Below are 25,703 nucleotides of genomic sequence, written 5' to 3'. Positions count from 1 at the left end.
GAAATGTTCCAGCATATTATGTTAGATGCAAAATTGCCATTATTTGATTTCTTTTTCATAATCAGGACTGCAGCAACACCTTTTTAAAATGATTTTATTTCAAAATAAAACTCCACGCACACACCTCAACAACACAAAGCCACATGCAGTGTTGTTCATATCAATATTCAGACACAGCTGAGGCTTGGTAGGAGAGAAACTTGTAAAACACAAAACAAAAACAAAAAAATGTATATACACCACGGTTGCATAACACAAAATAGGTTTGAAATAACAAGAAATAGCACAATATCATCCACTACCATGGAGGAGAGACAGGAGCTAAGCTTCTCGGGTATTAAATGAGCTCTTCAAACTTTCAGGCGATGAAGTCCAGGGGTCTGTTGAACCCACCTTTTCTGTTCATGTACTGCCTAGAAGGGGAAAAAAATATATAAGAAAACATTACATCACTGTTACCCTCGCAACACTTGCAGATTACATCATCGAGCACCAATGGGAGAGCCGGGATCTCTGCATAGAAACACCTGCAGAGGTGATTGGCTACAATAACAGTGGATGATGCTGAGAGCACTCACTGTGAGGGGACTGAAAAGTTCAGACATTAAACCAGCAACCTGACAAACAACTGGGGTTCAGACAATAACTTCAAAATGATCGCTATATAAAAACATGGGCTTGTATAACAATTAAAAAATAATAATTGTCCATTGGCTTTGTGCAGCACTTTTCTGTATGATTAGAAAACCTTTTGTTTGTTGACATACCTGTATTTTCTCTTCATGCTCACATTGATAGCAAATGCGTTGACTGATCCATCAGTTTTCCTGCCCTGTTTGAAAACATTGTTACTGCTTCATTCATACATAACAGCACATATTACAGATCAAGTTAAATAGTAACATATTGCTTGTTAACATTATGCAGTGGTCTCTGCTTAACTTCCATTGCTCCTTTAATTCACAAAACAGATTTGTGAGGATCATTTGGTATTTAAGTCTTGCAAAACTTCTACAATAATCATGCAGCTGAAATGTAAGGATGACTTAGGTTGAGAAAGGACTATACAGCGTGGGTCATACTACGGGGAACCTTAACGGCAGTTTTAAAATTGTATTTGACAGATAAAAGTTACGACAAAATTCCACGTATTCCATAACGCTGAGGCGTTTTGATGCTCTGAAAAGAGTACCTAAGATTAAGTCCAACATTTCCATTAACAAAGGAGTTTTATTTCAGTGTCTAACTCCATATTTCCTTCAACATCACATGTCTGCAGCTGCTTCACAGTGAAAACATGAAGCAGGGGAAGTCCCTGGAAGGATTTCACTGTACAGCAGTTGCTTATACCATCAGTGATTTAAATTAAGCATGAAGTTAGTCATCAAAGGCTAGCTTGTTGTTCAGGAAAAACATGTATTTTAAATATGGAGGCATGACCTTCCTTGTACAGTCAAAAAGCATGGTAAAAGGGAAATGTGAATAGTGACCATAACATAATCAGGAGCTAACTATTCTGTGAATCTTAAACTGATCTGATACTGTAAGCATTCAACATGTGTTTGTTGACATTCAGACTGTGATGAATTGGTACATCGAACCGGCCAAACTAGGATGAATGAAATCCAACAGTATGCCTTTCTTCAGTTCAGATGAGGAAATAACTTTATTTGAAATAAACTGCACCTCCTTGTGGGTGCACAACTTAGGACACCCTTGTTCTATTACCTTGCTGGTGTCAAAGGAGCCAAATCCCATCAGTTTCATCATCTCAATTTCCTCTTCGGTTTTGCCCTCCATGTCTTCCTCTGTTTGGCAAAAAAAAAAACAGTGATGTCATGAGCATAGAAAAAGTTCAATTTACTCCATAATTCATGTGAATATAGCATATAGGGACATATTAATAGTAATATTAATAATAAATATAATACCTGAGATCTGAATAGGCTTCGCTGACTTTTCCTTAGAATCTTTGCGGTCTTCATCACGGCGCTCAGAGGAGGAGGAGCGATGACGTCTGGGGGGAGACCTGCTGAGGGAACACAAATAAACGGTCTCTGTAAAGGTTACCGTGACTACTGAAGTCAATCACGTCTGCACCTTAAAGTGATAAATATTCTTCGTGATTTGTGTAAGTCTATGGAGCTTGCAGATACATGTGCTTGTTCTCAAAGGGATATCTATGTGTGTGTGTGTGTGTGTGTGTGTGTGTGTGTGTGTGTGTGTGTGTGTGAAAGACACTATTGTGGCAAAGAGGGAAGGCGTTAACTCACCTTGAGCGTCTCCTGTGAGGTGATCTGGAGCGGCTTCTCCGTCTCTCGCGGTCCCGATCTCGAGAACGAGAGCGTTCCCTTTCCCTTCGCCTTCGCTCACGGTCCCGTGAGGTCGAGCGGGAACGCCTTCTCTCTGCAGGAAAGGAGGAGACGAGATCATATTAGCATTTAACGGTGGATATAAAATATTTCGTACATATTGACATCCACGTACTAACATTCTTCTCTTCACTGAGAATTTAAAAAGTTCTCTTCTTTACTTTGTTGCACTTCTCTGCAACATGTTTTAAATAGGCTACACCTGATACATGTATAAATGTCATTGGCACCAGTCCAACTGAGTTTTGTGTGTGCAGTTTTCTTTTGCAAAGACATAATTCGAACGCCTGTCATAAGGAACGTGAATTATTTGTGACTGATTTAAACAGTTTAGTAGAGGAGAAACATGCTCTGACAGATACATTTCCTCCAACCTTTAACTTTTGATCACTTCAGATACTGAGTATGAAATAACACATTAACATTCAGTTGTTGTTCCTTGGTCATTTACATGCAATCCCTGCTTCAGGTGGTGCACTTCAACCTGTATTCTGTAAAACGTTTTATGGTTGAGAAAGTTGTAACAGGAGTGTTGCTCTTCATGCTGAACACCATCAGATTATTTGATATGAAGCCTTTCAAAAGTGAAGACACACAGATTTAACCCTAAACTATCACCACCGGTATTTGATGTCAGACAAACCCAAGACAGGATTAAATCAATCAGGGATGCAGATATATGTTTATTGAGGCTTTAATGAATATATCTGATATCTTATCACGTGTATTGGCCTGTACAGATTCCAAAACAGGTTAAGCTCTTCAGGCTATGCATATATTGTATTATATACAGAGTTATTATTATTCAATTTAAATTTATTTTGTATAGCCCAAAATCACAAATTTGCCTCAGAGGGCTTTACAATCTGTACACATGCGACATCCTCTTTCCCTGAACACTCACATCTGTACAGGAAAAACTCCCAACAGGGAGAAAAAAAGAAGAATATAATAGAATTATATATTAAGTGTGACTTACACACTTAATGCACTTAAAAAAGGTTGATCATTCCAGCCAGAAAACCAGTCAAACATCACTGATGGCTTCAGAAATGCATCAAACCTACAATGAGTTTAACTTTATGTGTGTCGTCAGTTTACCTAGAAAAGCAACAATAACACTTTACACAATGAGTCACATTTTAAGGTGTTAAGTCATGTTAAGGAATATATATGTGTGTTAAGTATCAGCTACATATGAATAGTATCTTATTTCCAGTGTAAAATACGATGAAAAACAGCGTTACAGGAGCTAAAACAGTCAGCTGACCATACGTCGTGTTAACGTTATCTACTTTATCTTCTTCACTTTTAGTTTCTTACCTCTTCTTGGAGGAGTTCGACTCCGGCTCCTTCCCATTTTGCTTACTAATAAAATGCCAAATCAATGTAGTGGAAGAAGTAGAACAATTTCAGCCGAGAAATGTATGTATTTCGTTGGATTAATGGCCGCTTCCTAAAGGCAGGCGCTTCTGTTGTCTCTTATGGTCGCGAACTTCCGGTGACGTTTCTGCAGCGGAGCGCCCTCTAGCGACGTGGAGGAGAGAAACACCACTGAGCAACAGCACCACCCAAAGGTCTGGACTGTGTGGTGTGGTATGGTATGGTATGGTACTTCAGCACCAACTAATAATTTAAAATAAGTGTAAATACAGGAACAAGTATTTTATGGTATTTAAACAAATGTTGTATATTAGTTTTTTTTAATGAATACAATAGTAATGTAACCTTAATGAGGACTTCAAAGTAGAAAAAGATAGACAAACTAGATTTCCAGTTGGTTTAAATCAAACTTGATCTTTAATGACTGATACATGGTAACCTTGCGACACTCACTTATACATTCTAATATAAAATAAATTAAAACCATGAGCAAACATCACACGTCAGCATTTACTGGTTAAAAACAGAAAGTAATTACAACTGTTAAGAGTTTTTTTTTTTTTTTTGCACACATACATTTAAAAGAAAATGAGAAAATCGGAATGTTTAGTATCATTAGTATCTTCTATTACTGGGTTTCACACTGCGTTTGGCAAGCAACAAATTGTTTTGGGGTAATAGAGGCATTCATAGCGACTTGTGTTTTGTTGCGAGCCAGCATCATTTTCCCTGCTTTCTTTCCCCTTTTTCTTCCCTGCGGTAATAACGTCGATAGGCTGATAGCTTTACACAGAACCAGCATTCAGAAGAGCACAATCAGTAGCTATCAGTATATTTCTACACGTACTGCACCTGTGCTCACATAGCAAACCTGCAACATCTATCTGTTAATAAGAACCAAATCATGACTAAAAGATGCCTATGATAATGAATAAATGCAACATACTAGAATGTAAATATACACATGTCAAGTGCCTATATGTGGATAAAGGGGTGCATATATCAAGGGGACTTCAATTTCCACCATGTCTTGCAAAGTTGTGGATAAAATAATAAAAAAAAAAGGTATAAAACAAATTCCGAGCGGCAAGTGCACAAGATGACACAAGTAATCCCCGTTACAGAAAGGAACGTGTTTGAATGCCTATACAGTGAAGTTAAGTAATGGTTTCATAGCACAGCAGGTGAAAATAAGATGCAAGTAATACGAGACTGTGTGTGTTTGTGTGTTTCAAGAAGCATCAAAATGTTGGCTTGAATCCGACCTGGGTCAAATAGTTTGTGAAAATAATTGTCAGTGTTTTCTAAGATGAATCACCACTTAGATCAAATCAGTGAGTACCAGTGTTACAGTAAAGTATTTGTAGGTGTATTTAGTACACCTTTAGTGTGTGTGAATGACATCTTAACTGAGTGTGTTTTGAATAGATCTGATGTGGATAAATCATCTGCTACTCCGTCATACACTTAGAAATGTTTCACAGTAGTATTTCACCAAGGTCAGGTGTGTCTGAACGCCTCAGGTCTCCGCTTTCTCCTTCTGCTTCTTGCTCTTTTTCAGGAACGAAGGCGGCTTGAACTTCTTTTTCTTCTTGGACGGGGACTTGCAGGGCGAGCCCTCTGGGGTGCCGCCTTGTGGTTTCGGGGTCAGAGCGGCGGGCGGGGAGGAGGTGTCGTTGGTGGAGAGAGCCTTCATCCCTTTCTCCAGCTCCTCTGTCGTCTGCTTCTCCTCTTCGCCTCCGTTCTGTATGGCTGGAGTGTCGGTCTTTGCCTCTTCTGCTCCAAGTTTTTGTAGGAAGAAAAAAAAGCATAAACATTGAATATATTCAGCAACCAGACAGAGAGCCTTAAGTTGGGCGGAGCTGCAAAGCTACATGCTAGACATTTCACTGCAGATGAACATGCTCGCTTAATGAGAAGTGAGTTGGCGTTCTCTGTACTTACTAGTGAGAAAAGACCAAAGCACCAGAAGTGTGCCCTATGAATGAGTGTGGAATGACACAGAAAAGGACAGACAGAAAGACAGACAGACAGACACAGAGGGAGAGAGTACAACTGATACAGCAGGTACAGAGACAGATGGGCTGAAATGTGAATCAAACAGAAACAGCTACGACAACAGACTTGAACCAGAATAATAACAGAAATAATGTCTGCATGTGCATTTACTTCTAGCCCCTTCCAGCTCGATGCTATTTCACTGTTAGAGCTAACTGTCCCAGAGCCATTATCATTAATGCTATAAGTTTATTGCTATGTCCTTCACTAAAAACACCAATCAAAACACATGTTACACCTTTAGGTATCTATCATGTTCCCTGGTTTAGGAAGCAATCAGAAGATCTGCATTTTGATTCCCTGGTCCTCCTGTTTGCATGTAAAAGTGTCCTTGGTTAAGATACTGATCCCCAAATTTCTCCTGAAAGCTGACTCATGGGTGTTTGCGAATGAGCATTTAGAATAAGTCCTGATGAGCTATTTGGCACCTTGTCAGAAGACTACAAAAGGGGCTTTATAAACACAAGGCCATTTATCACACATCAGCATTATAACTAGTGTGTGAAATAACGGGTTGGTCTCGAGGGGTTCGAGTTCCCTTCATTGATACTTCAGATCCCCTGAAAGGCTCAATTGCAAAATTTTGTGCGGTCTTAAATGCTTATTAATGCCCATCACTTTTTCATTATTCAAACTGCTAAATATTTATTCACAAATATAAGTGCAAGAGACGATTTTCTGCCGCAAATGATACAGCCAGCCGGAGACGCAACAGGTTGCAGTTCATGGACCTAAAAGGTTGATTGGACAGGACCCCGTGATTGGAACAAGGTTTCCTACCCTGATTTGAACTATAATGGTGGTGAGTGATAAATGGTATAGCTACCAGTTTTAGCCTACATGAAATGGAAAGCATATTTAAATTACAAAGTAGCAGATATTTGTTAGGGGGATTTGGTTTGATTTCTGTTACCAATATGTCGTCTTTATCCTCCTGACAGTTTGGATCAGCACTTTTAACAAGAACGGCTAACTCTAATGTCTATATTTTCATAAAATGAAAACATAATGATCATTATGAAACATACAAGGCACATCCTTTAACTGCATATGGAGAGGTGTAGTGAGTATTTGAAGCATGAGACGGCCAAAGCAGCTTTGGATCAAACATGAGTCCATGTGAGACTTGAAGCAGGCTGCAGGTCAGAAACGCAGCATACAAAGCAAGCGGGGCAGACGGTCAGCGCTCTGCCAAGCCTCACCTGAGAGAGGAGGGGGCTGGGGGAGGGCTCTTTGTGGGGGAGGTAGCAGGGGGAGACTCCTTGTCATGTGCCACCTCCTCCCCTACTTGCACAAACACACATAGAGACATACAGTGAGGGACAGTGAGGGTTCAGTTGTGCAGAAAGTTAGTGTTGGGAACACAGTTTACGTGGCAGTCACACGTGAAGTCAAGTTTGCTTAAAGGTTCTGTGTTTAGTATCCGTACACATTCAAACATTTTGTGTCACGCAACAGGAATTCAGCAGGAGATCTGCTGCATCTTTAGCAGTTCCAAACAGGGGAGGGTGAAAGACGACACAAGCAGAGCAAGAAATATCACAGTTTGTTAGAACGAAAGATGGAATAAGTGAAAACCTGGTACAAAACTGAAAGTCCATATGGGCAGTTAGTATGTTACACACAGCACCTTTAAGGTCAGAAGGTTAGAAGAATAATGCATTAGCGAAGATGAGGGGTAGCATATCAAGCTGTCTATACTATACTATGTAGCCAAAATTAAAAAGACAAGAAATTCAATCAGATGAATCAAAAATAATAAATAAATTAAACAGTTGGTTAAATAATTTGCGCATATGATACCGTGCTCTAATCATTTATCTATTCCCTATTTTCCCTTAGTAACATTTCCTAATTCCCGTGCTTTCATGATAATCAGATGAGCACATTCATTATGATGCACTATATTGCAAGAAAGAATTTAATCAAATTATACTTCGCAATTGGATTTAGCAGCAAAATTTAAGACCAAAAATCACCATATTATCATATTATCAAGTATCCGGACTCTGAAGAGACATCGCTGTGAATCATTTTTTTTTTCTTGGGATACCCTCCCTCCCCCAGCTCCGTAATTAATAAATGTTTTCCCTTTAATGCCCTTAATACTTCAGGGCACATACAGGTGTAAAGTTTGCCAACATACCTCGACATAAAAAGCATATGTCAATAACTATTAATAGCTAAATTCTAAATAAGAGCTTTGAGGACAAATCGAGCTCTACACCTACAAGAATAAAGAGACATCTACTTTAGTTAGTGAATAATCTAAATATAGGTTATTTAGTCAGCTGAGTTTAGATGAATCAATCATACCATTGGTCCCTCCATCCTGCTTCTTCTGCACCTCCTTGCGGTACTCCTCCAGCTCCTGGTCTGTCAGCTGGTTGAAGGGGTTGGGAGGTTCTGGCTCTGCTGGGACTTTAGGTGGGCTGACTGGAGACTAAGAGAGAGGCCGAGACACAAAAATCACGACTTTTATTACTGCAGATGAAGAGGAGGAGTTAGAGAGTTAAAGAAAAGGCAGAAGTTAGGCAAGCAGTTTTACCGGAGGACCGTCGACTGTTATAACGCCGGCGAGGACTTGAGACTGTGGTCCTGCTGTCTTCATGTCCTGACGATTCTGCTGTCGGATCTGAGGAATAAAAAAAAAATCTTGTATAACATTTCTGATTCATGTGACACTATGCAGACTGCAAATATAGGGATTGTGGGAGACAGAAAAGGCCAAAAGCAAGAAGTTACCTTGTTTCGTGTCTCAATCACCTCTCGAGGGTTGGTGAAAAGAGGCACAAACTGGTTTTGGTTCTCTATCTTGATGGATGTGCTGCCGGCTTGAGTCACCTCTTCTGCCTTCAACCACTAAAAAAAAAGACATGAAAACAATATCTCTTAATCCACTTATCAGATCACTTTTTATCACACAAGATCTGTTTATATTCTATATAGTCAGTCTACAGAACTTGCCTCTGAAAGTTTTCGATTAGGCACAGATGTCCAGTAATGAGGAACAGCTTTACTGCTTCACTAAGCACTAAACTAACTCAATTCTGCTTTTAAAAAAAGATCTTAAATGCCTCTTGATGGAGTATATGACTATGCAAATGAGGTATGATACAATGTATTATTGTAATCCAGTTTTTATTTCTTTTTTTCCTTCCTGGTGCTTTTTATTTCTAGTATTTCTTGTTTGGACAGTGTACTTTTTTAGATATTTTAAAATATTTATTGTTTGTAGTTTCAGGCAAGCATATACTACTGTCTTTAATTGCAATACTATGTTGGTTGCTTTTACAATCCCTCAGGTTTTCAACCCACCTGTGCATTTTCTTATGTTATTGTTTATCTTGTCTTTTTGTTTGGTTTTATTATTTGAACAAATGGATATCCAAAAATAGCCAACTTCAATAGAAATATTAACAGTTTATGACGGGATATGTCCAAAAAGTAGAGGATTCCACACCGCATGTGTTATTTAGACACAAAAAAGTACTTAATCCCCTTAAAAAATATATGTTTTTAATCAAGCAGCTTTGATAATGTGGATGTTTATCCACCAGAGGGAAGACTCTGCACTGCAGTAGTCGTCTCAGGGCAGTGGGCTTTCCTCTGCAATGCAGAGAACAGAGAGAGGAGGGTGGAATGGACTGACCAGGAGAGGAAACAGAAAGGGAGAACCAAGCTCCTCCCACTGATGTAAGACAATCAACCTCATATTGTTTTTTTGGCTCTAAACAACTCATCACTGCAGCTCTGCTTATATCTTTTCTCCAAGGTTCACAGAGATCAAAACTAATGCTCCACAGTGTGCATCAACATCCATGTGAATCAGAGCTGGATACAGAGATACCCTTGGTTGAATGCAGATCACGTATCACCTATTTCTTTTTAAATCATCAGATAGATGGTGAGTTAACTACTCTGTTCTGTGTCTTTTTCCTCCTTGCATTAGTCATCATCTTAAGCGCACCAGCTTCAAGGCTTTTCTTCCTTCCCTCCTGACTGCTCACTTTATTCTCACTCTTTGTTCTGATTCCTCTGCTCTCCATATTTGTTTATATCTACACATCACTACAGACAGTCTTCCTCCCTCTCTGAGCAGCACACATTAGACAATGGCCACAAAGTAGCATAGTCTGCACAATGTGCTGGATTTTGCAAAAATAAGTATTGCAGATAATGCACGTTTTTGCAACTTCATTCCTGAACTTCATTCTGTAGTGTTATTGGTTCAATAAATAAAAAGTAATGACTCCCGGAGCCTCACAGTTGAGCGCTGTCCCGGGCTGGCCTGCTCCTGGTTGACTTTTTGGTAGGTGTTTGGGGTGTTGAGCCATCGAGTCCTCTCCTGCTGCTGCCGCTGAGCGAAAGGGTGCTGCCTCATAGCCGGGTGGACTCCGTCGTCATCAAACTGGTGGAAAGCCGTGGCGGTTGCGGGCACCTCCACCTCCCTCCTCGTCCGCGTCCGCTCCAGCAGCACAGGGAAGCGGTAGGCATAGCCGGTACGGTAGCCCTGAAAAACAAAGGATGAGGGAAGCTTTAAAAGCAGAATAATATATATATATATATATACACATATACATTGGTCCAATCTTCCTGTTCAGCTACATCACATATCTCGAGAAAAAGTTTAGCAGCAGCATCATCACTAAACTAAATTGGGTTTAGACTGTCCCTTAACTTTCTTTAAAGTAGTTTTTGGCTTAATCCATCGGAAAAAAAAGCAGCTAAAAAAAAAGTCTTCTAAAATGTAGGTTTAAAGTTAATATTGGACAACAATTGAAATAGGAGTTTTAATGTTCTGGTGCAACAGAATTAAATTTGGAGTAAAAAGTTGACTCACATTCAAGAGTGGTTTGTATTTAATCTTTTTTTAATTTTAAGGTTTAAGGTAAGTTTGGTGCAACATGATTTAAAGTTAAAACACGATTTAGTCAAATCCTTGTTGGTGTGACCCAGTCTTAATGAGCTTTAGAGGAGCCTTCAGTCAGAGCCAGGCTAGCTGTTTCCCCCTGGTTCCAGTCTTTATGCTAAGCTAGGCTAACTGATTGCTGGCTGTCTTTATACTCAATGGAGAGATATGAGAAGTGTATCGATCTTTTCATGCAACTCAAACCTTTAACTGATGTCTGGGATTGTGAAGGTGACCAGAGAGTAACATTTAGTAAGAGAGACTCACTATGTTTAGTTTTGAGTTCTTCAGTAGCCTCTGTGTAATACATTATCTGTAGCTGCTGTAAAGTTATTGCTGATGCAAACTGAAAATTTCATGCTGCTTCTTTACATCAATAGTTTTCCATCAGCAAACCACAGGAAGGCTTTTATGCATTTTCTTTTGGAGCAGATACAGGAAACGGAAGAGTATTTGTCACAGCACTAATGCTGCGTTCACTTGATGAACAAAAGATGGTAGATAAAAGATTCCCGCTAGCAAGCATTTCTGTCGTCAGACCACTTAAGGCGGTCCTGAGAGGGTTAAAGATACTGTGCATTCATAGTATAACAAAATATCCATTCAGTGAAGCATGAATTACCTTGAAGGACGTTTTCTCAGTTATAGTTCTGAATTGGATGTTGACGTGTGGTATTTACAATGGTAAATACAATAACCTCCATAGAACATGAACATTTCCTTAGTAACTGTTCATGGTCAGTAAAAGTTGGTCTACACAGCAAGATATGGACATTTTATGCGTTTGTTTTAATATTGCAAAGGAGGAGGTGTTAAAGAAGCAGCAGCCACAGTTATCTGGTTAGAAAAAGAGCTGCAGCTGTCAGACCTGGTATGAATCAGCAAACCTCCCACACACATCAAGGTAAGTAAATCCTTTTAGCTTTCAACCTTTCAATTCAAGCTAATATGAAAAGGGGTAATCTAGCAAATTAGTATTGCATTGCTACAAACCTTGTTTTCCCTTGTATGTATGAAAGTTAGGGACACACCGATCAGATATTGATATTGGGTCGATATACTGAATCAAAAAACTGGATCAGGTATTGGTGACAATGGGCCGATCTATTTAATTCATGTTTTTTGTCTTAATGCACATGCACGTACTACGTCATTAATCAACAGCGGGCTTGTCCAAACATGTCAGCTGTTTAGAGGTATTTCAGGCGTTGCTCTAGTATGTGACTCAATTGTGATTCAATGTTTACATTTAGTTCTCTTAGTTTAGTTTTATGCAGTTCGGTTGTTTTATAATGGAATTGAATTAGCTGTTTAAGTTTGGAACACTTTGTTGCTGCATTAAAAAGGTTTATTCTTGAATTGTATGTGAGATTTTTTAAAAGGTTGCTTGTGCACAATTAATTATTTTAATTATTAACAACAATTCAGTCAATATCTATGTATGTATTTTTTTTTATTTGTTATACAAGTTTAGGAGTGTTTCAGTCAAGCCTAATGTTGCATTACACATTAAAGAATGATTCCATTCACTTCCACACAACAGTGAGGTCTACTGCTTATTAATTAAACGCTAGTATCAGATCGGATGTCTGTATTGGCCGATACCCAAAGGCCAGGTATCGTTAGCGGGAATGAAAAAGATGCATCAGTGCATCCCTAGAAGCAGAGGGTGAGAGGGGGCCTTTTTTATGAGTAAAAGCCTGAATTGTAGCTGTGTGTTTTTATCAAAACTTGTGCTTGAAACAAACTTGTGGTGTCGGAGGGCCTTCTCGGTTTAAGCTTAATGTTTCTATAGAAAAACAGTAAAAACAACAAAATGATTTGCCAGGATACATGTGACTATTGTTTATCTGTCGTTTCAGAACCACGGACAGCACTGTTTTTTGTGTGTAGGAGCCGGGGAGCGCATTGCAGCTCTGTCCTTAGTACTGAAACGGAGTGGAGGAGATCAACAGACAGACAGATTACGGTTCCTTAGTTTGGTTTCATTTGTTTGCTTTTCTTGGTTGTAAAGAGAGAGATAGAGAGACACAGAGAAAGAGCTGCAAGCAGCAAATAATTGTTTCTATGCGTCTCCCCCTGCTGATTTTGACCAAAATGTGAATACAAAGATGTATTAATCCTCAATCATTTCAGAACGTGTTTCTGTTTAGTTTAACTGCTGCCTACCAAGTTATCCAGGGTTCTCATGAGGGCCTCAAACTCGTGCTCCCCGATGCGGCTCTTGTGCAGGGGTCCAAAGGTGGAGCCAGCCCAGCCCACGGTGCCGGCTACGTTGGGTTTATGGATGGTCCGGTCCAGCAGAATCAGGTTATGTTCACCACCGGCACAGCACAAAGCTGACACCTGGCAAAACAAATAAACTGATTACAAACAAGCTGCAGCTTCTCTTAGGCCATTATTTATTCAGGAAAAAGTGACTGAGTTCATTTTCTTCACACACATCTTTTTATTCAGGCTCTGGTCATCTCCCGCCTGGACTCCTGCAACTCACTACTTGCCGGAGCCCCGGCGTCGGCCATCAGACCTCTGGAGCTTGTCCAGAAAGCTTCAGCATGTCTGGTGTTCAATCGCCCCAAGTTCTCCCACACAACTCCCCTTCTCCGTTCTCTACACTGGCTCCCTGTAAGAGCTCGCATCCAGTTTAAGACTCTGGTGCTAGCCTACAGGGCAGTGAAAGGAACAGCTCCTTCCTATCTCCAGGCCATGGTCAAGCCCTACACTTCGCTCTGCTGCCTCGGGGCGATTGGTTGCCCTGTCGCTCAGAGGTCCCTGCGGCCGATCCACCCGGTCACAGCTTTTTTCTGTCCTGGCCCCTCAGTGGTGGAATGAACTCCCCACTGACGTCAGGACAGCAGAGTCGCTGCCCATCTTTAGGCGCAGGCTGAAAACTCACCTCTTCAAGAAGTACTACCCTGAGCCTTCCTCGTAGCACTTATTGCATTCGTATTAGTTTGTTGCACTTATTGTATTCGTATCAGTTCGTTGCACTTATTGTATTCGTATTAATTTGTAGCACTTATTGCATTCATATTAGTTTGTTGCGCTTATTGTATTCATATTAATTTGCTTCTGCACTATACTTTTGCTCTGGTTTATGCTTTTAGATGCTTGTTTAAGAAAGGAGATGCACTTATGACTTCTGGTGACTAGTAGTTCTCTTGAATACCTATGTTGAATACACTTCCTGTAAGTCGCTTTGGATAAAAGCGTCTGCTAAATGACTGTAATGTAATGTAATGTAATATTCAACCTCCATAAATTTGAAGGAACAATGACCTTACAGTCACCTTTATCTGCTTCCTACAGGACACTGTTGGTCCCGTAGGATTACTGCAGGGTCTCTTTGGCACTTCTCTACTGTATTATGCTGCAGTGCAGAGCTGCTGGCTCAATTTCAGTGAAACGGTACCAAGAGAAGGGCAACCCAGTAAAACTGGTGCATCTACATTATGCACACATGCCAGCTCACTCTCCCACTCTCACACACCCACATACAGTACATACATGCAGTGGCAGCACTTTGTGTCCAGTGCATCATCTGTTAGTCAATATAGTGTGTGCATAGATGTGTTTTAACCGTTTTGTGGGGGTTACACAGTGACATTGTGGGGACATGCCTTTTTTTGGGGGACAAAATGGGGACAATTGCACATCCCCGTTATGTAAATCATTATTTTTTAGGGTGAAGACTTGGTTAAAGGTTAGGTTTAGGTCAGGGTAAGAGTTAGGATTAAGCTGGTAGCAGTTATGGTTAAGGTTAGGTAATTCTAAAGAAAATGAATGTAAGTCAATGTACTGTCCCCAAAAGGGATGAAAACATTAGTGTGTGTGTGCGCGTGTGTGTGTGCGTGTGTGTGTGTGTGTGTGTGTGTGTGTGTGTGTGCGTGTGTGTGTGTGTGTGTGTGTGTGTGTGTGTGTGTGTGTGTGTGTGTGTGTGTGTGTGTTAGATCTACCTGGATCTGGCAGGCAGCCTGGATGTGGTAGATGGAGTAGAAAGCCTCCTCCACTGACTCCCCCAGAGCCACGATGCCGTGATTCCTCAGCACCAGAACCTACACATCATGACGACAGCATTTACACAGCAATGAAAACCGCCCTCATATTTCTATTTTAAAACACCTGCAGGTATTTGAGAAATGTCCCTGTAGAATGAGGAAGGCACACTAAGACCAACTCCCAAAGTTAAGCCTCTAAGCAGAGCAGCAATAGCTTCAGCAATTAATCCAGGATAAGATTACATCACCTTTTGATCATTCATTGTTCTGAATGCGGCAATGATACTTGGTGTCTTTTCTCTTGTGGTCGGCTCACCTTACAGGTCGGCCCCAGGCTCTTCTGCAGCTCCACTCTGTCCTCCTCCTCCTCCATGACTCCGTTGTAGTCGTAATAAGCCACGTCACCGACCAGCAAAGCCTCATGGGACAGCGGCAGGAGGCCACACTTCATAGCTGAAACCTGGAGACGGTTGGCTGTCAGTTGTGGCAGCAAAGGTCATGAAACAGGCTCATATTCACGGTGTGGACGTCACAATGTGCTTTACAAGCAAATCCATGCTGGACAATGATAGAATATTATGTTAAGATGATGGTGTAAATTCTGACACCCAACTCTAAAATATGACTATATCCCATTCATCCTTTTGTATCTGGATGTGACCAGCGGAAGTGTAATGGTGTCTCCTCTAAACAAGACTCCCAGGCGGACTCACCGCAGCCGTGGCCGGCGTGTGGAGGTGAAGCAGACAGCGAATATCTGGCCGGGCGGAGTAGATGGCGGAGTGCAGGCTGAACTTCTCGGTGTCCACGCCCAGGTTGGTGCTGCCCCTCTCCACCGTCTCACCCAGGATATTCACCTTTACCTGGACACCACAGGAAAGCAGTTTTAAAACTCATGTGCATAAGAGCAGGTTTTGGACCAATTTTAAAATAAAAAATAGCAACATCATAGTAAAATCAGAGGACTAAATGCACTTTTCCATAAACCGCCAAGTCAAAATACACTCAGTGGCCACTTTTATTAGGTACACATACAACTGTTAAGTTCTAAAGTCTACATTTGTGATGCATATAATGTTAAGCCTCTCATATTATTCTGACCCTCTCATGTGTGTGAACAGGAACAAAAGCACCTCTTAATATAATGTGGTCCAGTACAACACCACCTTTATGACCTCAGAATTGCATTTAACCTGATAAAGTGGCCACTGAGTGTGTTTGTGTGACCGTGATCATGACTGTAATTAGTCTTACTCACCAGACTGGATCCAGTCACCTCACTGCAGGCCAGGCCATCTGGAAGCACCAAGAAGTGTTCCTGTTCTTTACTAACACGCAGCTGTCAGGGAGGAAGAGGAGCATTAGTGAGGACACACAGATGATGGAAGTGAAGCTAATCCAAGAAAATAATATGTTGTTGTGTTAAAAACCTTCACATATATGGAAACAGAAACATCTAGCTGATTATGTTGATTGTGTTAATAAATAAATGAACAGCTTTTCTCTTTTCTTATTTGCAAATAAACCTTACAGTGCCTTAAAGCAATACTTCACCTACAAAATAATCATTTGTACATTTATTACTCAACCTGTGTAACCTTGAATTCTTGAGGAAAACGTAGTTTTTCTGGCATGACTCCACCGTGAACAAATAATCAAAAAACAGACAAAAGTCGTGATGAATTGGAGTAAATGTGCGCTGCGTTTAACAACAGAAAAACTCTCGGGCACAACTCATGGAGTATAATCCAAGTCTCGTTTATCCAGTCGTATACTCAGTGCTCCTAAAACACATGCATCTTTGCTAACACCTTACTAATTATAATAATTTTGACTCTTTGAACGAGGAGCACCTGCATGGCTGTTTATGCATTAAGTGTTTTAATAGTAAGTTTTTTTTAAAACATGCATGTGTTTGGGAAAAATACGACTGTAAATGAGACTTGGATTATACGGTCAGAGTTTGTAAACGGATGTTTCGATACATTTCTGCTGTTGTTAAAAGCAGCCTCCATTTACTTCAACTCATCAAGACTTTTGTTTGTTTGTTGATTCTTCGTTCACTGTCGATGCATGCAAGAAAAACAAAGTTTTCTTCATGAATTCAAGGAAACACAGGGTGAGTATTTTATGTGCAAATGGTAATTTTGTGGGTTCAAGTATTCCTTTAAGACTGCTGCCAACTAAATCAACAAACTACTAGATGTCCAACCTATCTCTTATAGTATCTGCATTTTGCAGTATGCAAGCCAGCATGTTGTTTTGGCATTTCTCCCACACAATCCTTTGTGCAGCGGATATATGAGCAAGAGAGTCAAAGTTTAATGTGCAACGTCAAGATGATGTAGTATGTCTCAATTGAAAGCCCACTGCATGCCACATGTACGTACTTTGTAGGGGCAATTACAGTATGTACTAAAAGAAAAAAGAAGACGTATGCCAATGTAATGTGAAACGGTGGTGGAACTAACAGTGAGACACGTGCGGCTGATCTGGGCCCAGCCAAACAGGTCAAACAGGCGATGGACACTAGCCAGCTTGCAGCGCATCAACCTCTCCCCCTTCACCATGCTGCCGGGCTCCCAGCTCTGCAGGTCGTTGATGGGTGTCACCATCATCATGTCTGTGGGAGAAAGGCAGAGCACCGGACAGAAAGAGAGAGTGCAGTAAAGATGATGGTCAAGTCAAGTCGATTGTCTAATTATGGATACATTTTTAACAATTGAAGACTCCAACTAACGAGAGAACACTTGGTTTAAAAATTATGCTTAATTGAGTTTGTGCTAAAACCGTTAGCTCAGGTGGTCCAGACAAACAGTGGATGGGACCTCCGAAACAAAAATGTGGTCCGGGATTAAATTTTATAAATAAAACATTTAAAAATACATCTCCCCCTCTGATTTTTTCACAAATCCCACTCTACCATCAAGACCACAGATCTCTTAGAGGCTGGGCAGTTTACAGACTAAGATAAACTCACAAACACAAAGTTGGTGCATACATTGTTAGTTAGCTTGCAGCTTATATCTGTACAGTTAGAACATTGGATGTTTAAACTGGATTACAGAAAAGCAATCAAGCTGTCAAATTTGCACAAATGGTGTGAGGAGAAAATTCACTTTGCATTTAGCCCGAAAACACAACAGTGTGTGAATGAAATAGAAATAAATAATAGAATATCAGGCCTATAAATGGCATTGTTAAAGTATATGCAGTATATTAGGGATTTGTTTAAAAGTGTTCAGCACGTACTAGAAGGGGAGACGGGCAGGGCGGCTGGGGAGCCATGTGTGGCCATGAAGTCAGCCAGCTGTCTCAACGCCCATAGGTTGGAGGAGCTGCCACCCTTCTTCATCTGTTCCTGGATCAGCACATCCAGCTCCTCCCTGAACGACTACACACACAAACACAGATATTAATACGTGTTCACAGACCACACATTACGAATCATTTCAGTTTCATAATAATACGTTTTTTGGCGACTCCTGAATTATCTCGTTTTTTCCAAAAGAAAAATCTCCAGAAGATGCTTTAGTCGCATAAAGATTCCCGGGGCTTTGAACACACTCCTACACTACAGGGGCGAGGGCGAGTAAACATATTTAACGAGTCAGCCTTTCTCCATCAGTCCTTTCACTTCATGGTCACCTTCTCCTCTTCAACGTCATGTAGCCTCCCACACATATGTGGAAGCAGCTGAAGCCCAAGCTGTTTAGTGGCATTTCAGAACTGATTTATTGTAATGTGAGGAGATAAACGCATCTAGAGGAGAGGAGACGGGAAAAAGGACTGATAAATTAAATCACACACACATAGAGAAACAGTCATCTCACCGGACTCTGAAGAAGGCTGGAGATGTGTTTCTTTTGCTGGGGTCCGGAGCTGGGTGTGGAGTGCTGAGGGGACAGGAGGCCCTCAGGGACCCCATCACTGGGGCTCCGCTGCACCGGGGTGCCTTTGGGTGTCGGGGACTTGCTCATCTTCTACGTATCGCAGTGGGTGTCTTACAACCAGGAGTGGGTGGGGATAACTGTAAAGAAAGAGTACAAATTTTATAAATGTTAAACTTTTGAGAAACAAAGGAGTTAGAAATAAACTACGGTTGTGCTCATTCAATTTACACGTTTTTAACTGTAAATGGCTGCAAGACGTTTTTTAATTTAATGGAATTGCTTGACATTTTAGAAAATACTCTTTTTTACTTTTCTATACGAGAGTTAGATCCAAACACCTCTCATCTGTCCATTAACTATGTAGTTACAGCTTGCAGCTGGTTAGCTTAGCGTCATAGCTTTGAGCAACGAGTTAAAACGTAAAGTTACAGTTTTGTGGGAGGGGGTTATACCAGGCGGGGGTTCAGTGTCATGGACCGAAACATCAACTATGTGATCACTGGATCATCCGCTCTTCCTCCTACGGTCGCTTTCAGCTGCAGACCACTAAACATCTAGACTTCCCAAAATTGACTACTGTTCTCAGAGCCCCACTGCTTGGGATATCTCCCTTATTTACTTTATAACATCGAGTGGCAACATAAACTACACTTTACTAAATGTGACCTTAAACTAGCAGTTAGCAAGAGTTTGGATTTTTTAATTTCCAAGGTGGAGTTACTGATGAGATGCAGTCCATTTATAAAACAGAAAAAATACATTCAATTCAGCCAGAATAAAGTCTTGAGATTAACATCATGATACACCATAAATCAGAAACACACCGGAAATAGCGCACACCCCGGCTTATTGGAATAATGGAGCAATTCATGGTAACTGGATCAGCCGTTCCTTATGGCTGGAGCTTCAGGCAGGATGACCAACAAACCTTCTGATGATATGAACAGCACACAACAAGCTACAAGTGTTGAGTATTGCTCCATCATGGATTGGTTTTTTTATTTTAAAGGAAATAGTTTGTGTTGTGAAAAATATTTTCAATCATCACTTTCCTTTTCAAACCTAATATGAAATTAACTTAGCAGTCAATTGAGGTGAAAGCGCAGTACAATGGACAGATATGACTTAAATGATGAAGAAGAAAAATGATAGATTAAAAGCCTAAAAAAAATACAACTATTAAAATTATACTAGCCATATGCTCTTAAGCAGCAGCCATAATCCTCTTCAGATGAAAGTCATGCTATCTTTTTCTAAGAATCCTAAGTACATTTCCAAATGGGAGAAGTGCAGTGAGCAGTAAATTGTTTAATCTTGCTGCCTATGCTTTCAGGAGTTCACAAAAGCCCTGCCTCGGGATCAGGTGGTGCACATCAAGAGATCCAGCAAATAAGATCAAATATAAAACAACAATTGCCAGCTCAATAAATATCTTCACAATCCAAACCCATGCAAATCCGTTTGCATCTTGCATTTCAATGAAAAAACAACAGAGTTTCCTGTTGACAAAAAAAATAAAATAATCAGTGTTTCGGGGTCCGCATATCAGGCCTGATTTCTTTTCAATTTTAAAATGGCAGCATTAAGATGAAAAAACCTACCCTCACATTAAGGCTGCTGTATTCCTCAGGGCACTGGCCGGTGGAAGTGCAGAGCTGTAGAAAACGCAGCATTAGCAGAGCTCACATGCAGACAGCAGCGTCAGAACCACTAACAGGAAGTTAGCTAGTGATACGGCTCCGTAACCGGAGAGAGAGTAAAGAGTTACCGTAAGGATCTTTAGAGAAGAGGCGGCCAGCCACTCCCAGATTCACACACACACACACACACACACACACACACACACACACACACACACACAAATACACTTACACACGCACACACTCAGTGCTGCAGGGAGCAGATAAGGTCCCAGACACACCACACCCTCTCTCCTGTGTAACATCTCACTGACTGACTTGATTAGTTGCTTACTTGATAAGTTGTATAACTGTAACATATAACTACATGTACGTCTGTAATCACATGCATCTTCAATCCCATCCCTCGTGTCTCTGGCTTCAAGGGGAAAGCTTTTAAAGATGCTCACTCACTCCAACAGCACAAAAGCAACTCACATCAGATCCATGTGCGTTTATTAATCTCACTGCTTTGCACACGAGAAACTCTAACAGATGACTAAACCTTTAATGGAGTTTTTGGATAAACTGTGCCCCTTTAACCCGACTACACCAGGCTGCCTGCACTGAAAAGCATTGAAACAGCCCCTTCACTAAATGATTAACTAAACTCCCAAATAATACGCCAACATACAAGCATCATGTTGTCTTGTTTTGATAATAAAGGAAAAGCTGCTCTGTTCAACTTACAACCAAAACTTACTTTTCAAATAAACGGTGTTTTCATTGTGATTTGATGGTCAGTTTTTGGTTTTATTCAATCACATACAGATATTTATATCTTAATTCAAATGTATTCAGGTAGATGTTTCAAACAAAGTCGCTGATCTTATAATTATAAGCAGCAGTTATCCTATAGAAGCCTAAATTTGAGGCAGTGGCTCTCTCTTACTGTCTCACAATAGAGGTTGGTTCAGAGTGTCTCTGACTCTCTCTCTCGGGGGGGAGACGGGGCCCAGCTGCTGGCAGGCATCAGACAGAAAGCCTCGCTCTCAAGGGACGGTCCTAATGACTGAGGGGAGACATAGCGATCTGGCTAGGGCTGAAGAAAATGTTGGAAAATGAAATCTAAGCACGATTATTTTGACCAAAAGTGCAATTGCAACATTAGAGGGAATGATCATTATTATTATCATTTTCATTGAAAAACAATTTTTTCCTAGTATATGTCCCAAACAAACACGTTTTCTTAAGTCTGTAGGATGTGATTTGTAGGCATGACAATAGTACATTTTAAATGGTATTTTGACACACACTTTGCCTTTAACAAATATAACGCCTTCTGATATTTCAAATAATTGTTCAGCTATAGATCTGGCTGTGGGCCCACATCCCTTCCTCTTCCTCTTATCTTTAGTTGCACTGTGATGGCTGATCATGCTGCATCATCACCTCACATCTGTTTCATAAAATCTCAGCAAAAAGAAAAGCTGCCGGTCTCTCCTCTTCTATAGCTGTGTTCTTATGAAACAGCAAAAAAAGAATTTCAGTAATGTTTGGTTTTATAAATATAGATAGATTTAACACATTTCAATTAATGTGTTTTTCTTCACCAGAACACATGATAAACAATAATGCTGCTGTGAGATACTCTGAGATCTTTGGCCTTAAAAAGGCAAGGTGAACTAAATCATCCATTTTCTAACTTTGATGCACATTATCCTCACATATAAACGCCTCTATTGACTGAAGTGCAGGCGGTTTTAGTTGGTCTGTGTCAGAGCACTGACATCCATCAGCAGAGAGGCAGAGAGGGGTATAAATTACTTAAGTAGCTCTGGATTGATTTTCTTTGGGATTCACTTTCAATGGGTTTCATTCATAATGATCGGTGGATCCCAACCATTAAGTAACTACTTTCTAACAAACCGGTTCCTATAACATAAAAGCTTAATTGTGTGATCGTGGTTTTACTTTCTAAAATCACTGCACCTCATCATATTATATATATATGTTATGGTAGACAACACTTTATAAATCAATGTTAAACTACTTCAGAGTCACATATTAGCTTGTTTGAGAATGAACGCGGGAGTCCTCACTATTTATCTATTCAACAGTGATTACCTCTTTATTTATTGATAACACCTAAAGTATAATTTGAATTTAACTGCATTTTTATTGAGCACAATTTCAATTAAAAAATACTTTAAATCTTATATTCCAGCCTTACACACGTAACACACTTAGATAAGCCTACACTAAACTAAACTATTATGGTATGTTTATGAAACTCAAAAGGGCACCTTTACTGTATTCAACCCAAATATAAATAATTCTAAAAATCAAGCAGACTGAGTGTTTTCTAGAAGTGCAGCATGCACAAGAAGAAAACGCATGAATGTTGTAGAGGCAGATTACGTTTTTTGTCTGTGCAGTAGATTTTTGTGTCTAATGGGACATTTGGCTTTGACCTTAACATAAATAAACAATAGCAAAATATACAAAGCACTTAAGAAGCAAGCAAATAAATAAAAAACGCTGATGAAGAAGGCAGGTGTTGGAGTTCAATGCAGACAAGGGAGTTTTAAAGTTGTTCCTTTTTCATCAACTACATATTATAGGATTATTATCCCTTATGTGGCAGAAACTGTAGAACTATGATGCAAGAAATCTGACTAACTGCAAATATATATAAATAATAAGTTTAATTAACAGACCTTCTACAGTGTCTTTTGGTCAGAGAGGTACATATCCCCTAATCAATACTTTTATAATTAGTTTATCTCCCTTTCAGCTCACGTTTGAATTTCAATAACTACAAGCTTAATATTACTTCTTCTTTTTAAAGCAAAAATCCTTGTTTTTGACAGGACATGCCGTATAGCAATCTATAACCAGTTTCTTTATCAAGGTCTTTTTAGTATGAATAATAAAAAACTTTATTTATATAAGACTCTATTCAGTAATTCAACATATGTGACATTATAAAGATTTAGGGTCAATAATATAAACACTGACTTTAACATCAACTTCTACACTACTGTGGCTCATATGACTCCATCCCATGTCTGCCATTGTGCTGAGGGAGATGAAAGCCTCCTCTCCCCACATCACTGAGCCACATGGGGGAGGAAGAGGAGGACAGGCTCATCGATCAGATAGTCACGCAAGTGCAGTGCAACATACTGTGGCATCTACACAGCTCCATATTTCAACGTGATTTACCAATGTCGTTTTTTTTTTATGGCTTCTTTATGGCTTTTTTTTTTTAGCATCCTCCACCAGCCAGCGGGCCCGCGCTCTGCATGGCTGCCTAGCAACACTCGCACACGCACCGCAGCATCAGCACCAGGATCCGCTGATGGCCTCCCCGCAAGATGCAGAGGCCAGCAGCGACGGATCAACACCGCACGACTCTCCTCTGTCATGCACCGCACATTTATGCAGAAAAACATCAGGTGCAATGGACCAAAGGAGCTCGTAATGTCGCACATGTTCATCCTGACATTGTCTGAAAAACACACACATGCTGAGCTTCTGTAAAATAACAGACACACATTAGACACTGTTATTTTATAAAGCATCACAGACTTGCAGCCTCAGTATGAATAGATGCTGCAAAAACTGCACATATGAGACATTGCACTGGTCACAGGCCTTCTCCTCCTGCAATGGACGCAATGGAGAAAGAAAACGCATGGCCATAATAAAGAGGGTGCAGCACGCGGATTAATGATGCTATTTTAATAACATTATACAAGCACATAGTATAATATACCAAGGAAGGGAGTGGGATGCACAGTACGACCGACAGCACCATGGTAAACACCAGGCGGTAAAGGATGCTCATCGGCTCATGCACGCGTCATGGAGGACCTTGTTTGGACCACTACGCCCAACCAAATGAACCACGATTGCCTTGCTCGACACAACTAAACACACAATGACATCAGGCGGTGTACCCACTCACCTCAGTGCATCCTCGGGACTGAGGCGTCTCTGCGGGTGCGGCACACCCACAGCCCGGAGCCGCGTCCTGCAGAGATGTGGATAATTGCGTAAAATCCGTCACTATTTGGTTTGCGACACCAGAGAGGGGGGGGGGGGTTCTTTGTCAGACTATTCCCGGGGCCTCAGCTGATCACCAGCCAGTAGACCCTGATGTTTGTCACCGCTCGGTGCGCCGGACCAGCCCACTGCCACGCCTGTCCACAGTCTGACACCCAAAGGGCTCCCCCCCTCTCTCTCTCTCTCTCTCTCTCACACACACACACACACACACACACACACACACACACACACACACACACACACACACACACACACACACACACACACACACACACACTGGGAATAAACCTTTTTGCAAAAGCTAAGTTAGGTTATTGTGTTTGTAAAGCCTATGAACAGGGTTTCTAATGCTGGCTCCTAAAACGTTGTTTAGTTGGTTAGGCCACTGTTTGCCCATCAGAAGGGCGCCACCTTCTGTTGTAGTGGAGAAGTGCCTGTGGCCTATACACTGTAAAAAAAAAAAAAAAAAATGGCATTTTAGATGGTTTGGTCACTTCTGAATTAAGATTCACACCCACAAAAAAGTAACAGCAGTTTTTCACAATTACTATGCTTACATATACGTTTGAGGTACTTGTACTTAACTTGACTATTTCCACTTTCTACTTTTAATCTACTACAAAATAAAATACAAAAGGAAATATTTGAACTTCTTATTCCATTTGACAGTTGTTACTTGTTACACTAATACAGATTCTACATACAAAACACACACTAATATCTTGCTATAGATTACTCGACCTTTAAAATGCTGTTTAAATATTAACGCATCAGTAATAATATACAACATAAGATTCTATATAATGAGTAGGCTACATGTTGTTTTGATACGTTAGGTAAATTTGTCTGAATGCATTGATGACCTTTTTAGTTGGATAAACATTTGAAAGCAGGTCTTTTACCTTTCTATGATGGAGTATTCTTATACGGTGGTATTGTTCATTTTACTTAATTAAAAAAATCTTATTGTTCCATCCACTCCAGTAAAAAAAACAAAAACTAATGCTTCTCTGGACACATAAATGTCCTAAATGACATGATGTATTTAATAAAAATAGTTACAATGGCTGATCGCAACATTCATCAGGCATCTTGATATTTCCAGGCTTATTTTTGAAATTAGATTAGTACATGGTAGTAGTGTGATGAAAATGAGACCTGAAATTAAAGCGTTTTAACACGAGACAACTCAAACACAGCATTAATTATAAGTGCATAAAACATTATGAGAGCCAGTAACGCAACAAATGTCTGCCCGCTTGGTACAAGTTTCTTCTAAGCTGATAATATTCACTTAATATGTATAACTGTAATATTGGTATTGTTGGTACAATGAATAGTTTAATGAGAAGGCATCTATTTGATATCATTTGAACGACAAACCCTTTCAGACA

At 40.3% G+C, this 25,703-nt stretch overlaps 2 protein-coding genes across 10 annotated transcripts; both read right to left on the bottom strand.

Annotated features, from left to right (window-relative positions):
- Positions 1 to 77: 77 nt before the first annotated feature.
- On the bottom strand, positions 78 to 3,865 carry snrnp27 (small nuclear ribonucleoprotein 27 (U4/U6.U5)). Of its 2 annotated transcripts, none has more exons than XM_054611794.1 (6): positions 3,696 to 3,865; positions 2,274 to 2,406; positions 1,932 to 2,032; positions 1,729 to 1,808; positions 768 to 832; positions 78 to 413 (listed from the first exon to the last, which is right to left on the bottom strand). In XM_054611794.1, the coding sequence occupies exons 1-6, from the start codon at positions 3,730 to 3,732 to the stop codon at positions 359 to 361; spliced, it is 471 nt and encodes a 156-aa protein (XP_054467769.1). In that variant the 5' UTR covers positions 3,733 to 3,865; the 3' UTR covers positions 78 to 358. The 2 variants fall into 2 exon arrangements, with proteins under 2 accessions (XP_054467769.1, XP_054467770.1); XM_054611795.1 differs by having other exon boundaries at positions 1,932 to 2,029.
- Positions 3,866 to 4,149: 284 nt separating this feature from the next.
- add2 (adducin 2 (beta)) lies at positions 4,150 to 24,316 on the bottom strand. Of its 8 annotated transcripts, none has more exons than XM_054611787.1 (15): positions 24,209 to 24,316; positions 18,557 to 18,753; positions 17,976 to 18,117; positions 17,195 to 17,346; positions 15,982 to 16,062; positions 15,437 to 15,586; positions 15,040 to 15,183; positions 14,682 to 14,780; positions 12,895 to 13,071; positions 10,081 to 10,326; positions 8,559 to 8,675; positions 8,362 to 8,448; positions 8,130 to 8,256; positions 5,700 to 5,733; positions 4,150 to 5,534 (listed from the first exon to the last, which is right to left on the bottom strand). In XM_054611787.1, exons 2-15 carry the CDS (start codon positions 18,701 to 18,703, stop codon positions 5,234 to 5,236), a joined length of 2,004 nt encoding a protein of 667 aa, XP_054467762.1. In that variant the 5' UTR covers positions 18,704 to 18,753; positions 24,209 to 24,316; the 3' UTR covers positions 4,150 to 5,233. The 8 variants fall into 8 exon arrangements, with proteins under 8 accessions (XP_054467762.1, XP_054467766.1, XP_054467759.1 ...); XM_054611791.1 differs by lacking the exons at positions 5,700 to 5,733; positions 24,209 to 24,316 and adding exons at positions 7,017 to 7,097; positions 20,218 to 20,352; XM_054611784.1 differs by lacking the exon at positions 24,209 to 24,316 and adding an exon at positions 20,218 to 20,352.
- Between the last annotated feature and the right edge of the window lie 1,387 nt (positions 24,317 to 25,703).

This window comes from Anoplopoma fimbria, chromosome 13, assembly GCF_027596085.1.
Source record: "Anoplopoma fimbria isolate UVic2021 breed Golden Eagle Sablefish chromosome 13, Afim_UVic_2022, whole genome shotgun sequence".
NCBI lineage: Eukaryota > Metazoa > Chordata > Actinopteri > Perciformes > Anoplopomatidae > Anoplopoma > Anoplopoma fimbria.
This window is presented reverse-complemented; position numbering and strand designations above follow the sequence as displayed.

What these genes read in the sequence shown, in the direction of transcription:
- snrnp27 (XM_054611794.1), bottom strand. Translation starts at nt 3,732, where the DNA reads ATGGGAAGGAGCCGGAGTCGAACTCCTCCAAGAAGAG. An exon ending in GCTCCTTTGACACCAGCAAG is followed by an intron (nt 833 to 1,728) that starts GTAATAGAACAA and finishes GTTTTCAAACAG; the next exon opens with GGCAGGAAAACTGATGGATC. An exon ending in AGCATGAAGAGAAAATACAG is followed by an intron (nt 414 to 767) that starts GTATGTCAACAA and finishes TTCCCCTTCTAG; the next exon opens with GCAGTACATGAACAGAAAAG.
- add2 (XM_054611791.1), bottom strand. Translation starts at nt 18,703, where the DNA reads ATGAGCAAGTCCCCGACACCCAAAGGCACCCCGGTGCAGCGGAGCCCC. An exon ending in TCAGCCGCACGTGTCTCACT is followed by an intron (nt 16,063 to 17,194) that starts GTTAGTTCCACC and finishes CCTCCCTGACAG; the next exon opens with CTGCGTGTTAGTAAAGAACA. An exon ending in TGATTGAGACACGAAACAAG is followed by an intron (nt 8,449 to 8,558) that starts GTAACTTCTTGC and finishes TTTATTCCTCAG; the next exon opens with ATCCGACAGCAGAATCGTCA.